Raw genomic sequence first — 17,537 nt, 5'->3', positions numbered from 1 at the left:
ATTATCTTCTTAGGTACAAATTGTTAATGTATAATGTCCATCTCTAGAAGTAAATGTTCGTTTGCAGTCTATAGGAGTAGCTGTTTGACGTGTATCAGTTAGCAGCTAAATCTGGTCAGGAAACAACAGCTCAAATGAAACAAATGAATGATGGGGGACATGTTCTACATGAAGTCAATTTTTTTATTGATTTATGTGCCCAAAAATTCCAGTAAGTTCAGTAGGCATTTAGGCTGCTTGATCAATCGGGAAATATAGTACTTTTAATGGATTTGTCCGATCAAAAAGAAAAGTTAAAACACTGATTAAAAATTGAACATAAGACAATTTCGAAAGCACAGTTTTTGGAAAGTTGTAGACAAAGAATCCTTCTCTCATTCATTTCTTTGTTTACATAGAACATTTCTTCCTCAGGATTTGTGAGGTAACTTATACAAAAAAATATAAACTAATGTTACACATACAATGAATTCAGATTTTCTACAGTGTTTTTAACTGTCTTAAGAATTACTTGTATTACTGAACATCAAGACATAAATCATCTGTTAACAGAAAGGGATGGAAATAGTAATTATACACATCTGCAAGAGATGCAACCATACAACATGGAGATAAGCTTAAGGTTACTAAAGAATGTAACTCAATAGTGAGGATAGAAGATCAAAAATCTTCATCTCCTTCCTCACCGTCAGCATCTAAATCATCTGCAGCGACTTCTCCGTAGTCCCTTTCTAAAGCGGCCAAGTCCTCCCTGGCTTCAGAAAATTCACCTTCTTCCATGCCTTCACCAACATACCAGTGGACAAAAGCACGCTTGGCAAACATTAGATCAAATTTATGATCAATGCGGGAGAATACCTCTGCAACTGCTGAATTGTTGCTGATCATGCATACGCCCCTTGCAACTTTAGCTAGGTCTCCTCCAGGTACAACTGTAGGTGGCTGGTAATTTATTCCGCATTTGAAACCTGTTGGACACCTGTCAAAAGAATTTTATACCCCTTAGTAGCTTAATAACAATAAGAACAGAAACACCTGAATGGGAATAAACAATTTCAAATTTTCATTGAGGTTTTAATCAGATACTTTTTTGTATTATTTGTACACAAGAAAATATGAAACAGACGGACATCTCCATCCATCTACCAAGAAAATCTCACATTTCATCATCTTCACACGGTACTAAACATGAGGAAAACTCAGGTATGTGCCTCTTGAAATAAAGCAACAATCTTACCAGTCTACAAATTGTACAGTGCGTTTTGCTTTGATTGATGAAACTGCTCCATTAACATCCTTTGGCACCACATCCCCTCTATACATTAAGCAGCAGGCCATGTATTTCCCTTTCCTGGGATCACATTTGGCCATCATGCTATTGGCCTCGAACACAGAATTAGTAATCTCCTTCACTGTCAAAGTTTCGTGAAAGGCTTTCTCTTTAGATACTATTGGCGCATATGACGAAAGCATAAAATGAATCCTAGGGAAAGGGACAAGGTTTGTTTGAAATTCAGTTATATCAACATTTAAGGCTCCTGGAAACCGCAAAGAGGTTGTTATTGAAGATATAACTTGTGACACAAGTCTGTTCAAGTTTTGATACGAAGGTCTTTCTATGTTCAGACATCGCTTGCATATGTCATAAATGGCTTCATTGTCAAGAAGTACTGCCACATCCGTGTGCTCCAATAGAGAATGAGTTGAAAGTACACTGTTATATGGTTCTACAACAGCAGTGGAAACCTGATATCCATAAAATATGAATAATTAAAAAATAGTAGTACCCTATGAATAATCAATGTAAACTTTCAAAGCTGGGATTTCTTTAAAGATTTTATAAATAGCTAAAAAAGAAGTAAAATGCAAGTATCGAAACACAACATTTTGTAGAATTCAAAATCAGATTGAGGCAACAAGATCCAAATTGGCCTTAAAAATAAATGAGTATCTAATATGATGCCAAGTACCAACTAATGCTGACTCCCACTTAAAAACGTTCATATAATTTAGGAAACTTTGTCGAGTCTGCCGTTTACAAGAAATGTGGCTGCTGTAGTATTATTAATCGGGTTAGCCTATTTTATTATGGGTTTTGTTACTTAGGAGGTAGTGGGTTTCTAGGAAATAAGTTTTTGGTCTGGGCTGGAAAAGACATTGTAAGAGAATTTATGCCACAATTCGTACCTGAAATGTGAGAGTTCTGTTTGTTTTTTTGTGGAAATCTGTATATTTTCTGCAGTTTTAGTGTATATTTCTCACTATTTTTAGAGGTAGCTAAAGATTTTCACTCCAGAATAGAGTAATATGCATCAATTTTAGTGTCAAAGCAGCCTATAAAATGTCCAAGAGAGGAGTCTGTTTGAACTGGGGAAGGAAAGCTAGGAGAGAAGCTTGATATAGATGGAAATATTGGAGATGTATTGCTCAGGAGATTAGAGGCCATTAAACCCCAATTCTGGTACAATGAATCTGAAGATGAACAATAGAATAAGGGATCTTTGGTTGGAGCAAAAAGAGCACTAGATCCCATGGAGAGATTGATTGAAGCTAAAGGTGGAGTTTTAAGATTTCAAAGGTGATCTAAATCCTGATTTCTTCATGGATTGGCTACAAGAATTAGAGATGTATTTTGACATTGAAAACATGGATGTAAGAGATCGAAAGAGAGTGAAATTTATAATGACAAAGATGAAGTCTCACACTGCTTTATGGTCGAATAACCTCCAAAATAAAAGGAGAAGATGGGGTAAAGACATGATTAGATTATGGCCCAAGATGTCGTAAGTTATAACAATTGAGATCCAAGTTCTTACCTGCAAATTATCAATAGAAATTGTTCAAAAAGTTTCAAAACTTGAGACGAAAGGAGCTGTTAGTATTAGAGTACTCAGAATAGTTTATGAGGTTGCAATAATAGACAAATCTGTAAGAAGATCGTTAGCAGACTGCTGCTAGATGCCTCAATTGGCTATGGTTTAAACTGCAGAATGAGCTGGCCCTAATCAAACTAAATGCCATTGATGAAGTATATCAATATGCTTTCAGAGCCGAGGGGAAACTCAATTAGGGTAAGGGTAAATTGACGAGCAAGAAAGGCAACCACATTTAATTTAGAGGAAAAGGAAGTTCCTTAAAACCTGTAAAGAATAAAGAACTCAAGGAAGGCATGGATGTGATATTCAACTACAAAAGAAGAGGAGGCTTTAGAGGTAGAGGAGGAGAACAAGCTATCGGTGGCCAAAAACCATTTGAAAGTTTCATACGTAATGTAGCCCATACAGCCATAGAGTGCCCTCAATCCCCCAAAAGGTCAATGTACTTCAAAAGAAGAACCTCCAACACATGAAGTTGAAGTAGAGATGGGAGAGAACTTGATGCTACAAAGAACTTTAATCTCAAGAAATGAAGAGACCCCTAAAGTTGATTGGAAGAGAAAGAGCATCTTTTGAACAAATGCTAGTGTAAGGACAAAGTGTGCATGGTGATTGTAGATAGTGGATCTACCAACAATTTTGTAAGTACAATAATGGTAAAATGATTACAACTTGTTTGTTTTCTGAAATCGATCCCTTATATAAGATTTCCTAGTTGAAAAGAATCATAGTGTACTTGTGGATAAATCTTGCTTGTTTGCTTTCAAAACTGGTCCCTATGAAGACAAAGTGCTCTGCGGAATGGTATCAATAGACGCTTGTCATTTTCTGTTGAAAAGGCCTTGATCATATGACCAAAATGTCATCCATAGTGGAAGGTAGAACACTTATAAAGTACAAAATGAGGGGAAGAGACATCTCCTAACACCATGGAAAGAAGAACGGACACGTGAATGTCAGCTCTATCTCTTCTAGTAGAAGCTAAGCTTGATCTTGGAGAGAAGAATGGAATTCTAGATAGGCTAACAAGTGAGATGGAGGCATGTTTGGGAGGCAAAAGGGAAAATGATTTGAAAAGTGAGGTATGACACATAATTGATGCACGAGAAGTAGAGCTCCAATGAAACTCAACAAATGAGGTCAGAAGTGCACCTCAAGAGATTGGTGATGAAGATTTAGTTGATACTGATCTTCATTCAATTGAACTCGCTAGAGAAAAACTGGGAAACAATAATAGAGCTTACGAATGTAGTTGTGCTACTTATGGGAGATAAGAAGAAACAAAGGGCTGCAGATAAGATCAGAGGGGAAACTTGAATGAGGAATCAAAAGGTCAAATATCTAATGACCAAACGATCTAGATTAAAGCCCGGATGGGAGTTTCCAAATGGCATGGGAGCAAGGTGCAAATATTGGATAGGCTTATAGGCAACAATTCTCTTGAGAGAGAGAGGGTGACAAAAGTAATTAAGTGGCATTTTAAAATTAGTTCTCATTGGATCAAGAGGACTATTGGTTCATGGGATGATGGGCAAGATCATGGAAATTCTTCAAACAATGCTACTAGAATCTGGTAAGAGTTGACAGCTTGACTCAATCTGACTGCAATGGTGAAAAGCATGATCAGTACAAGGCAACAAGGTTGTCTATTGATGGTAGCAACAGAGATCATTTTGGCAATTAAGCATTAGTGTTTACACACAACTTTTCTGGCCCAATCCAATAGTGGAGTCATCAGTGACCTCCACCTAACCCTAGAAGCAAAAGGATTGGAAGGTCAAACAATGATTGAGATTGGATCAAGGGATCACACAAGAACGCTTCTAAGGAAAAACTACTAGCAGCTCATTCGGGAGGTCAGATCTTACATGCAGGAAGTGAGGAATTTCAAGACAAAGTTTAAAATATCAGATTCCTCTGAACCAAGAGGTTACTTCTAAGGAAAAATCACTGCAGCTCATTTGGGAGATCAGCTTTTACATGCCGGCAGTGAGGAAATTCAAGACTCAGTTTAAAAAATCAGATTCCTCTGAAGTTGACTCAACCAAGAGGTTCAGAATTTTGAAAAGTTGAGGATGCTGATGCATTATGGTCCAATTAATGCCGTGGCTCTGCCATTTATTGGAAGCATGGCTGCTGGAGTGTATTAATTGGGTTTACCTATTTTAGATTAGGGTTTTTGTTTATTAGGAGGTAGTGGGTTGATGGAAAAGGAGTTTTGGTCTGGGCTGGGTAAGACACTGTAAGAGAATCATTTTATTTTATTTTTTGTGGAAATCTGTATCTTTTCTGCAGTTTTAGCATTTATTGTTCACTATTTTTTGTGGAACAGAAGGTTTTCACTGCAGAATAAATTAATCTGCATCACACCAAATATAGGGCATTTTGTTGTCTGATGATGTTAAAAAGTTAATTAGTAATAATCTGAAAATCAAGTAAGCACATACACAAGATTTAATGTTTTCTTAAAAATTCAAACAGATTAGCTTGAATAGGATGTAAGAGGGTATTAGAGGAACCATGCCTGAGGAGAAGGATATATAGTAAATCCTAGCTTTGATTTTCGGCCGTATTCAATAGAAAGATGTTCCAGGAGTAATGATCCTAGTCCAGACCCAGTACCTCCTCCAACAGCATTGAAAACTAAAAACCCTTGCAAACTGCTGCAATTGTCACAGAGCTTCCTTATTTGGTCTAGACAAGTATCTAATGCATCTCTGCCCACTGTCAATTCAAAAAAATAAATCCACTATTAGACTAATAACAAACAAAAGAAGAAAGAAAATGTATGCAAACAGTTGAAGGTAGAATTCATCTATTATGTCCTCAATTTCATACAATTATTAAGACTTTCCATCTCCCAGGAGTTCCTACCCTGGCCTATATTTGCTTCAGCAGATGAGATGGCTACTACAATTTATCAATTAAAGACACATGATGCATTTATGCAACCAAAGAGGATTTACTACAATGAAGAGCAGCATTGCAGAAAAAATGGATTGGTAGGGCATACGTGCTTTGTTATATTGTTTAACAAAAAAGAAGATAAAATCACATAATTTTCAAAGTAGGCTCTCACATAATTTTCAAAGTAGGCTCTCTTACTAAAAATATTTTGATATATACGAGCAAAATGAAATGCTAAACTCCAAAACAAGTTAAGCTAATAATTGTGTACAAGAATTTATAAATTAGCTAAGCTCTGCCCATAGTTGTGCTGTTAAGAGGGAAGAGGTCCAGAGGATCAGGAAATCTGACCAGTATAATGGCCTCGAGCAAAGTTGTTAGCTGCATCTTCCTTTCCAGAAATAAGATGTTCAGGGTGGAACAGTTGCCTATATGGCCCTGTTCTAATCTCATCGATGACTGTTGGTTCAAGATCAACAAACAGAGCTCTGGGAATATACTTTCCACGTCCAGTTTCACTAAAGAAAGTGCTATGTGCATGGTTTATTCCCCTGATCATCTCATCGCTGCATTTAAAAAACAGATCAGCAAATTACATTAATTTTGAGATTGTAGCACTTTATAATTTCAAACACTATTCCATAATCACTATAAGTTACTAAAAAAGGACATTACCTAGACATGAAACCATCAGGTTGAATGTCATGCTCTAAACAAAATAGTTCCCAGCAAGTGTTTCCCACTTGGATTCCAGCCTGTCCTATATGAATATTTATAATCTCTCTCATCTCCTTGCTTACAGTCTATGGTCTTCCACAACCTTCTTCCACTATTTTCCTCAGATAGTGTCACTCTCAATAGGTAATTTTCCTTTCCTTCACTTATTGCTGAATTCTAAAACCAGAGAAACAAGCAATCTGCATTTCAAACTCTAAAAATAGAATCAGATACTCTTTCTTAAAAATTACAGCATGGAGTTTCATGGAAAACTTAGTATAAGAATAACTGAACAAAAAATAGAATAAACCAGGTCGAGATCAAATTTGAGATAATTAAAAATATTCTTAATAAAAATGTAGAGTATCTAGTATACTATCCAGTTGATTGGTGCAATTCTGTTTCTGTGCTTCATTTATTAGTATTTTTGGCCATTGTTTACTCCAATGGCACCCTGTCTTGTCCTGGTGTAGTAGAATATAGTTTGCATATGTTATTCTGTTTTCCTTTTTTCGGATGCCAGTGGTTCAAATGCAAATACACCCTTATAGTGAATACAGATAAGCCCAAAGACCCAAGGTTTATTAGGGATCTCCTCACCCTGCGAACTATAAAAGATCAACTCATACTGATCTAACTTCTGCATAATCGGAAATGCAAATTGCTTACCAAATTGGACAACCGCTGCAAGATAGCACATCGAGGGGCTTATTTTATATCGTGATGTTGATGTATCAAATGGCTAGGGTAACATTCAGCTGAAATCATGCCAGTTGCTGCCAAGACGCTTGTTTCCTTCACCCTATAGCAGTTCAACATTAGACTGAATGTGTAGAGCATGACATGACACCAATTTAGGTTGTACCCTCCCCTTAAAAGAGTGTTATTACATGCAATAATCTGTCCAATTTCCTTCCTCTTCTTTCAATCCCCTTATGAATGAAAAGGTCCGCTGAAAAGCATTGCCGACCAGATCTTTGGCATGAATCTTGCTTGTTTCAGTCCGTTCTTGTAACAAAATACGTGCAGAATGAGAATAAATTGCAGCTTAACTACTATGTTTTGTTCTCTTCAGCTTTGGGACTGCAGCAACAAAGAACAATCCACACTTCCGACCAGGTTGAACTAGGCATGGAAAATAACCTAGTATCAGAGCCCAATAGGAGTATCAAGCAAAGAAGTATCTAAAGGGCTAAGAGGCCACAGAAGAAGCAGGAAACATATTCAGCTTGATGCAAGAAAAACAAGATTAAAAAATAAAATAAAAAGTCTATACTCAAGTACGAAGTATCAGCTGAAGTGCATGATAAAATTTAATGTAAAGCTGCTCTGCAATTGAGACACACCAAGGTACAACAAGATTCTTGTACTCAAAACTTTCGTGTAAGGATTTGCCAAAGACAAGTTGTAGTTGCAGGGGAGACCTAATATTTCCCGTGTTTTACCTATATTTATCAACTAACTGTACTGAGTGTACTCTGAATCCTTGCCAAAAGCCGTTGTTTAAAATCATAGTACACGTGCTCAAGGAAAAAATAAAAATTTGAAACGAATTGTTGCCTATAGAATATTACTCAACCAAAACTCCAAAACTAACCCTCCACGCCATGTAATTCATTTATATTCTAAAGAAACAAACAAAACATGAAAGACTTGAAATGTCAAAAAAGCAACTGCTTAGCCATAGATTTTGCCTAGATGACACGTACACAGTTACAGAGTGAAATATATAGAGGAAAGTATTACTCAGAGAATTCCAAAAACTTAAAAATTTAATATAAATTACTGTTGAATATTGCTCCTAATCCGACATAAATACAGAGCAACATTAATAAAGGCCTTTACAGTTTAGAAATATCAAGGTAAGAACAAAAATGGCAAATTCTAACTAAAATTGAAACTGAAAACCAATTTCTTCTTATTCTTAACTATTTAAGGTGGGGGAATTCTGAAATCCGAGAAATTCCAACAGCTCCAATTTTTTTAAAATTTTATAAAACATTTAAAATTAACCCGCCAACGATGCAAATCTACATGCAATTTCTCGAAAAAAAATACCATTCACGCTAGATTTTGGCTCAAAGAATCGCAGACATTTCTTTCCAATAATAAAAATTAGCGTACCAAAACAAAAACACGTTGCAGGTAATCATTAAACTAAAATATTGCAGAGACAGCTATCTAACTCAAAACTTCTCCCAAAAAACGTAATTTGAAGCTTCAATGATCGAAAAACCAGGAGTAAAATTCTCATTTTGACTTACCTTAACAGGAACTCGAACAAATCGAAGCTGTTTCGAGCGCCACGAAATACCAACAGAGGCAAACGCACATCGATTTGGGGCAAATTTTATGCTTTAATTTCAACCCAGAGCATAAAATATGCAGAATTCAGAACAAATTCGTAAGGCCAAAGCTACAATAGATTTTGTTTAGGAAAAGCAGAAAAAGGAAAAGGTGCCAGTGACGTGCTTAAAGCAAGCTCTAGACTAATTGTTGCGATGACTAATAATAATGATTAAAAAGCGTGCCTGATATTTTTTATTAATTAATCATTATATTTATTTTTTATTTAATAATATGATTTCTATCAAAAACAATTTACATATAATTAATTAAGCAAGGAGTTGAGGTTTAATTAATACTAGAAATAGAAATGCAAAAAAGTTAGGAATTGAGATGGAGATTTTAAATTATTGAAATAATAGATGTGGTTTTAGGGTGGTGGTGGTGCACGTGCGTAGAGTTGTGTCAAATTTAAGGTGAAGACCTTAATTTATGATCAAGTTGGGTAACAATAGATCAATTTATTGAGGTGGGTAAGACTTTCTTCAATTTTTTCTTTTGCTTGATCATGAGGAGCTTCCTTAAGGTACTATTTCTAGATACAATTACAAATGATGAACATTTACCTTTTCACAAACTATACCCGACACATAGTATACTTCTTATGTAGGTTATCACTCCATATCTATATGTTAGTTTGCAACACACAAGGTTTTGCACTAATTTAAAGTAGATGAATTACCACATGAGGTGTCCAAGGATTTGTTTCATGACAACCATAATGCTATTATGCATGTCTAGATGTGGTAGTGAGTAAAACTTATTATAACACAAACCAAAATGGATGTTTAGATTTGATTATTTTGGGCTTGCTGAAGTGATGGGGGGTTGAGCATATGGAAGATGGATGCCTAAATCTAATTAGGAAAATAAAGTCTAAACATCTCAAATACAAAGACTGGAGTCGTTGGAATCCACCTACAATACCTTAATCAATATATTGAGATATTGGAGACTTCATGTAAATATTTAAACCCTACACATAAGCTAGGCTTTATGCAAGCAAATAAGGAGATGAATGAATTTGCAAAACATTAAAAGAATTTAACTTTTAATAATCCATGAATAATTCCATACATGTATTGTATTTTTTTTAAAAGGTACCTTGCAAAAGATTTTTAAATATTCTATAGTCATTTGGCTGGCTAACTAATAGAAAATAAGTGTACAAATTACACATGTGAAGATGTTTAGATAATGTTGAATCTACACATTAAATTCATTATTTTGGGATTACAATATTTTATTACACATTTAGGATGAAACCAAGATCTTTACAATGGTAAAAAATATCTTGAAACCCTTTACTAGACACAAACCTTAGTAGTCTGGAAGTTTCTTCTTCTTGTTTTTAGTAGCTATTTTTTCATCCTTTCTTTAAATAATAAAACCTAAAAATATCTATCTCCATCTTAATCACGCAAACTTAGGAGAAGAAACATGGCTATTTGGTGTTGTAGAGGTTGTCTATTCACTTGATGCCATCATCTTCAATGCCTTCAAGCAAAAATTGCCTCTTTATAATGTTAAAAGGATCAAACCTCATTTTTCTTTTGATTGTAACCATCTTACACATTTATGGGGCCACTAGGTTTTAGGTGTATAGGACAAGGAGCCTACAAATGTGCTAAAAATGGTAGCTTGGAGATAGTGTGAGGATCATCAAGTCATGAAATTTCAACCAGAGTATTAATGGTTGTATGGGCATCTTCATCTTCATCTTCAATTGCTAGGATTACATGTAAACTTGTGCCCTTGAGATAAATAATTACTTATGGGTGGTAAAATCCCTTTGGAGTAGTTTTGGCATCGAATATGATCATTAGTGGTGACTTGGTATGTGTTGGGAGCTAGGTGGGAGTGAATAGTGAAAATGTATGAGTTGTAGAGTATTAAGGATTGGGGGTTATGACATACTTCATGCTAAAAAATAATAAGGGTACTCCTACATCTTTGACTCTAAAAGGATACGTGAAAGAAGTTATTGGGAGTTAGGGATTGGAGATACTAAGAGCTTCATCTCATAAGGCATGCAAATAAGAATAAGTCTAAACTCATGTTCTTGATGAAATAACACACTAAGAAATGTCGCGAGTCAAATATTGGGAATAATTGATACCTCATGCTAGAAGTACCACAATAGAGATATTCTTGCATCTTTAAATCTGATAAATATATAAAATAAATTTTAGAGTTCAGAGATTAGGGATACCAAGCAATCAATACAATAAGACACACAGGTAAAGGTATAATTGAAACCATGACTTTGAAAGATACATAGTGAAAATGAACGAGAACCAAGGATTGAAAAAATGTTGTACTTCATGACATAAGGGATGAGATGATAAGAGGGAAACTAAAAATTTCACTTTGATAATTAACTTAGAGTAAAATATTAGGGAGTTGGGGTTCTTGATGAAATGTGTGTTGGTAAGATAAAGCTTGAAACATTAAAAAAGGCAAGGGAAAGTGGAGGTTGGAGGAAAGGGACATCGAGAAGAAAAACACTAAAATATTGACAAGCAACGGGATGAAGGTAAGGAAAAAATAAAAGGTATGTCCCACTAGGAAAATTTGATATCTCGACAAGGATAGAGCAAAAAGGTGAATCTAGGAGGAAAATCATACCAACAAGGGAAATTCCAAAAAATCTAACACATAGCATGACTGTTAGAAATTTGAACATGAAACCTCCACACAACACATTAATAGGAACATGTGGAATGAAGAAGGGGACACTTATATACAAACTTGACTAAGGGAGACCTATTAGAGACTATCTTGGATTGATTATCTATAGTGGGAAAAACAAGGCCAAAATGCATAAGGGGCAAGGATTCAAGTAAAAATGAATACAATCAAATGAAGTGCCAACACGTGTATGAAGCTATACCTATGGAGGTTGATGTATGGAGCAATAGTGGATGCTCCAAGTTTTTGTAGTGAGTAGGTGTATGAGAAGATAGATATAGGAGCTAGAGAATGATAATTTAAGGACACTTTCATTATTAATAACTTTCTTAAATAAAGATTCTTAGAGATCATTTGATTGTTAGATTTGAATTAGGGTTGGGGTTTAGGGAGAGAAAAAAGTGTTTAAGAAAGGAAAGGGGTATTTAATTACAAGTAACACTTTTACTCATGGTAGTGTTCAAGTCCAAACACTACCACATAGTAATATTAATCTAGATGATATACACATATAAACAAGGGTGGAATAGGGTTTCTATAATGTAACAAGTTGCATGTTCAACTAGGATGAGGTGTTCTAGGTGTTATTTATCCTCCAAGAGGGTTGAAATCAATCCAAGTCATGCTTATTGTAAATTGGGACTAAATTGAGTATAAAATAAAGTAAAAAATTGTTAGGTGTGCACTTTTCTTCTATATGATTGACATTTCTCATGTTTGTTGGAGAAATCAGAAGAATAGCAATGGGGATGAAAAAAGTTAGGTATTATATGTAAATGAGAAATTTGGCTAAATAGGTTTAACAATTAATAGAAAAGCATCTTAATCCTATATTAAAATAAAGTAACCCTACATTTATTAAATAGTCTAAATTAACTTCAATAAAAAAAAAATATAATTTACCTTTAGATAAGTGAGTTGAGATCCATTATCAATATGCAAATTAAAAACTTATCTCAGTGCATAACTCTATTTATTGATTATAATAATTAATGATACATATTTTGATGTATTTGATGGTTGATCATTAGATCTTATCTTTTGATATTGGAACATTATTATAAGCTTATTGACATAAGCTTTTGTACTATGTCCAGATATGATTGCATAAAGATTAATCTTGAGTCACACAATTATGTCCTTTTCTATTGTGCATCTATTAAACTTGATCACCTAATACTTGTTCCTAGAAACTAGTAGTGGTAATAAGCACCTTGGGAGATTATTATGACTAATAAGAAATCACATTGATTTATTTGATATCAATCATGGCGTTGCTTTCAATTATACAAGTTTGAAGACACAAAAGATAGAATATGTACAATGTTTGAATGATACCAAGTACAATAACCATGATGCAAGATACTGATGCGATACATTGTAATAATCTCTTGGTAGCATGACTAGCAATCCACAAGACAATCAAATCATTCGATGATCAAGTAACTTGCAAGGGATCCTCTTAAAATATGGCATTCTAGGTTCTCAATTCAAAATATTTTGTATCCATATTAGTTATGATAGTCATATTCTTAAAGACAACTCTTAAGAACAAAAAAAAAGGTGATTTGAATTAGGAGGGCAAGACTCTATGTGATGTTTAAAGAATAGAGTTGTGTCCAGAATCTAATTGAAATAAAAGATTGACTACAAAATAAATGAAATTACACCATTTAAAATTATAATAAGTTGAAGACAAATAAATTTTAAACTTTAATCAACTCCCACATAAAATTTACCAAACTAAATATCAAAATAATTTATATTTACAAAAGAATCCAAACATTTTTTATTTGAATTTTTATTAAAATAATATAAATTTTATAAAAAAATAAAAAGTAAATATATAGAACAATTCGTATAACTATTTGGTTCAACAAAAGAACACCTTAACAAATATCATAAACAAGACTCCAAAAAGCCTTAGAAAACACCCACAAACTTATACGTAAGAGATTTTAAAATTCCAATTCCAGCCTATCCAGGGAAAAGAACAATATTATAATTGTCAATAAAGTTTACTTGAAACCCCCTCTATAATATATTTAAAAAAAAACAGCAAAAGGTCATGATGTTGTGGGATTACACTTCACTTCACTTAGAGAAATGCTTGTGATGGAATAAAGATTATAAGAATGTTAAAAAGCAAAGTGACATTAACCATAATGAGCTTTATCCATGTGAATGGAAAGTAACAAGCAATAAAAAAAATTGAAGGCGTTGATTAAAAGTTGAATGTTTACCCTCTTTAGATATTTTATTGATATTGTATTTTCTTCATTCATGTTAATTCAATTTAGTTTTTGTTTTTTTTGCATTTTTTAAATATGTATTTATGAGAAGAGCATCATAGTCGTTATAGTTCCAATAACTATTCATTCTTTGTGCATTCAACTTTTCAATTATAAATTTTAAAGAAACCAAAAACATGATAAATAAAAGTTCATTATTAATTTCACATGTACCAATAGTTGCTCAACTTTTATAATTTTTGGATTATAATTGGCCTATTTTTGCACAATTACGGTTGCATCTATTATGGCTAAAAAACGGGCATTTCGTACGTGTTAGTGATAGGTTAGTCAATCATAGCCGTTAATTGCAAAATCGATAGTGTAAAATGCGCGACTAACACGCGTGTTAGTCAATCCGTACTATCATTTTGGAGCCATAATAGACATGTCCCACAATTACTTGGGCATTTGTGCACAACTACTGAGGCATTTGTGCATAAGTATTGACAATTTTAAGTGCACGGTTATTGGGACATCTTTACATAGGTATCGAGCGACACTTTGAAATGTGTACCTTTTTATGCTGGTGTGCATAACACATCCCACAACATACATTGCTACTATGTAGAAGCCAAAATAATAGCTATAAGCAGTTAAGTTGCATAAGAAACAAAAAAAAAATCGTCGAAATCTGATGTACCATTTAGGATTGTGTGTGCACAAAGTTAGCTATAATGACTAGACCAATACACTTCCCCTACCATTTATTTACTCCTTTGATATGTGTTTTCATTAATTTTGAATCTATATTTATATTAGAAAAATATTATTATTTATATTGAATTTTTTATAAGAATATTTTTCATACATTTGTTAAAAAATAAATTTCTAAGTTATCTGATTCATGAATCAATTTATAAGATACCATTTTTTTTGACACGTACTAAATAATTATAAGCATTTATATTTCTTCTCTATTTTATTATAGATTAGTCATTTGGATTTCATCATCTTATATTAATTTTTATGCTAACTGTAGACACCTAAAATTGTCCTGTCTAATTAAATAAATATTTTTATTTATTTAATTATTTTATCCTAAGTCTTCTATTAATTAAATAAATTCTTATTTATTTAATTAATTCATTAATCCTCTTCTAAGCCTTTCCTCATTTAAATAAATATTTTTATTTATTTAAATTCTCCTTTTCCTAAATTAATTAAATATTTTATTTATTTAATTATCTCATTTCCTCTATTAATTAAATAGATCTTTATTTATTTAATTAATTCATTAGCCTTTTGTACCCATGACACATGTCATTCATCTCTTAATTCCTACACTACCTACCTTCTCATTATTTTTTTATTTCCTCTACCTACCCCTTTAATCCTAGTCGACCATTTATCTTTACACCTCTTAATCTTATCCCTCCATTTCTTACAGTGTTCTCTATATAAGAGGATGCCTAATCAACGCGTCTAATCAAACCAGCTAGCTAATCAATGTGACCTAATCAACGCGTCTAATCAATCCAGCTAGCTAATCAATGTGTTTACCTTATGCAATCAAGCCTTCTTGCGATCAAGCTATCAACCACAATCCATTCTTTGTTGAACTCTTGTGTACACATAAAATCTGAGAGCAAATATATCAAACACGATCAATGGAGATAGGAAGAAATGGAGATTGAAACCCTACTTGACATGTAAATGGTATACTTTGTTCTATTTTGTTGATTTGCATGATCTTAGGTATCTTCATTTGTGTATGGTGGATCATTTTCATTGTTAGGCTAGGGTTTTGTGGTTGGATCTTTGTTAGTCTTTCAATATTATTGTTTTCATCAACCATTTTCACCGTATACATTTTGGCATGTCCAATGGGACACTTGTCCCTTTTATTGTTGACATCTTGTTTGCAGATTTGTGTTTTTAAAAGTTACAGGTTCGACATTGCGACGACTCTGTGTTTTTCCGTGTCTGTTATTTCTTCTTGTGTCTACGACGAATATTTTCACATTTCTGATTTTGCTGTCGTTTTGTAGATTTGTCATCTCGAAGTTGCGTCTGTGTCAGATATAATCACGTTTTTGACTTGTTTCCGCGGCAATGTTTTGTTTGGTCGCGTTTCTGTTTTGCAAGGTTGATTTTTTGTTTTGCAGGTTAGGATTTTCGGAAGTCGCATCTTGTTGGAATCCAAGAACACTAAGAGGGGGGGGTGGTGAATCAATGTTCTGTCGGTAAGATAAGTTTTAACCTTATTAACAAAGTGTTTCAGTAATTGATAACCATAAAATAATATAATAACAAGTATAAATAATGCCACCACAAGAATATACACTATAACACATAGATTTATACGTGGAAAACCTCAAGGAGAAAAAACCATAGTGGGATTGGTGACCCACAATATCTATCCACTGGCCAAATGAATAAATATTACAATAGGGGCCTACGCATGCAGGAAGGCCAACAACCTAGAGCACACTGCTCATCACAAAAGGAGCCTTACTGACTACAACTACCAAATACTGGTTTACAAACAAAATTATGAACTCAGAGAATGCATCTGCTATGTTGGATGAGTTCTGGTTCAAGCACTAACTGTATCAGTTTCTACTGTGTCCTCCTTTACCGGTAACTTGCTCTGCATCCCAAACCTTAAAACCAATAACCAATACCGACTACAAAATATTATATTCGCATATAGTCGATCAATATTGTTCGCACAATATCACATCACTATATCTCATATCATATGTATATCTATCAATATCTTATCATATCATATCCAAAATATCCTAATCGGACTGATTTAAATACCCTTCTCAAACATAAACATAAATGCCTTATGTCGGTTTACAATGATATTACAATTTATTTACATTTCGTCCTAGAAAAAAATAAATACATTAAACTTCATGACCGATGTCGTTGATTGCTACCGTGTAGACCTACCAGATCAATCTCCTATGTCGACCTCATGTACCGGTTCCTAGTTTGTCAATTTCCTTGAATGTCGGTTGTCGAATCATGAATACCAGTTTGTAATGGTTAAGTGTCCAACCCAAAATGATAAGTGTTGCCATCAATGACAACACAACTAAACCGGATGAGTGTCAATTGCCAACAATGTTTGTAGTGTTTCTTTTCGCGTTTCTGTCTAGATCTCGCGTCTATGCATCTCTATATTCACATTTTTGTTTTCTGTTCACTTTTGCAGATCCAGGTTATCAGAATCATGTCTGGTTCCTCTATTTTTGCGTCTGTCTCTGGTATAACTGCATCTGTGATTTTTCATAATTTCATTTCATTTTCATTTTGGGTTTTTAGATTTTGGTTTTTGGCCTAACCCTTTTGATCACACTAACGAAGTATTGCAGTTGTTTGCAAAGGAGAAAAACATTTGTCGAAGGACCCTATTTCACAAAGTCATCTAGGATTTTTAAAATTTACCTAACTTGCGTGCTTGCAGGAGGGATATCATTTCAAAACTACTAACAAGTTTGGTGTAGGACCTTTGGCAAAGATTTTGATTTTGAAATTGTTTGCTTTGTCTTCTTTAGTTTAGCAAACATTTCAATTGGTGCTCTAAAATTAATGTCTTTTGTGTCTTGAGCAATAGGCTTTTTTCTTTTTACCTTTTATAAGGCCTACCTCCTGAGTAGCCCATAAGGTCAAGTGAGAGGGAACGACCCAAGTGGTAACAGGATAAAGCCAAGCTCTTTCAAGCCACTATAAATAAAAGTGTTTGTGACAAAAG

At 33.9% G+C, this 17,537-nt stretch overlaps 1 protein-coding gene across 4 annotated transcripts; it reads right to left on the bottom strand.

The window, feature by feature from the left end:
* Positions 1–488: 488 nt before the first annotated feature.
* Positions 489–8,973, bottom strand: LOC131069847 (tubulin alpha-6 chain). 4 transcript variants are annotated; one of them, XM_058005425.2, is made up of 7 exons: positions 8,765–8,973; positions 7,170–7,643; positions 6,459–6,700; positions 6,135–6,349; positions 5,401–5,600; positions 1,238–1,746; positions 489–979 (listed from the first exon to the last, which is right to left on the bottom strand). In XM_058005425.2, the coding sequence occupies exons 3-7, from the start codon at positions 6,569–6,571 to the stop codon at positions 661–663; spliced, it is 1,356 nt and encodes a 451-aa protein (XP_057861408.1). In that variant the 5' UTR covers positions 6,572–6,700; positions 7,170–7,643; positions 8,765–8,973; the 3' UTR covers positions 489–660. The 4 variants fall into 4 exon arrangements, with proteins under 4 accessions (XP_057861408.1, XP_057861407.1, XP_057861405.1 ...); XM_058005424.2 differs by lacking the exon at positions 7,170–7,643 and having other exon boundaries at positions 6,459–6,714; XM_058005422.2 differs by lacking the exon at positions 7,170–7,643.
* Positions 8,974–17,537: the final 8,564 nt, after the last annotated feature.

Source organism: Cryptomeria japonica, chromosome 6, assembly GCF_030272615.1.
Source record: "Cryptomeria japonica chromosome 6, Sugi_1.0, whole genome shotgun sequence".
Lineage (NCBI taxonomy): Eukaryota > Viridiplantae > Streptophyta > Pinopsida > Cupressales > Cupressaceae > Cryptomeria > Cryptomeria japonica.
Note: the sequence above shows the minus strand (reverse complement) of the source record. Positions and strands in the feature narration are given on the sequence as shown.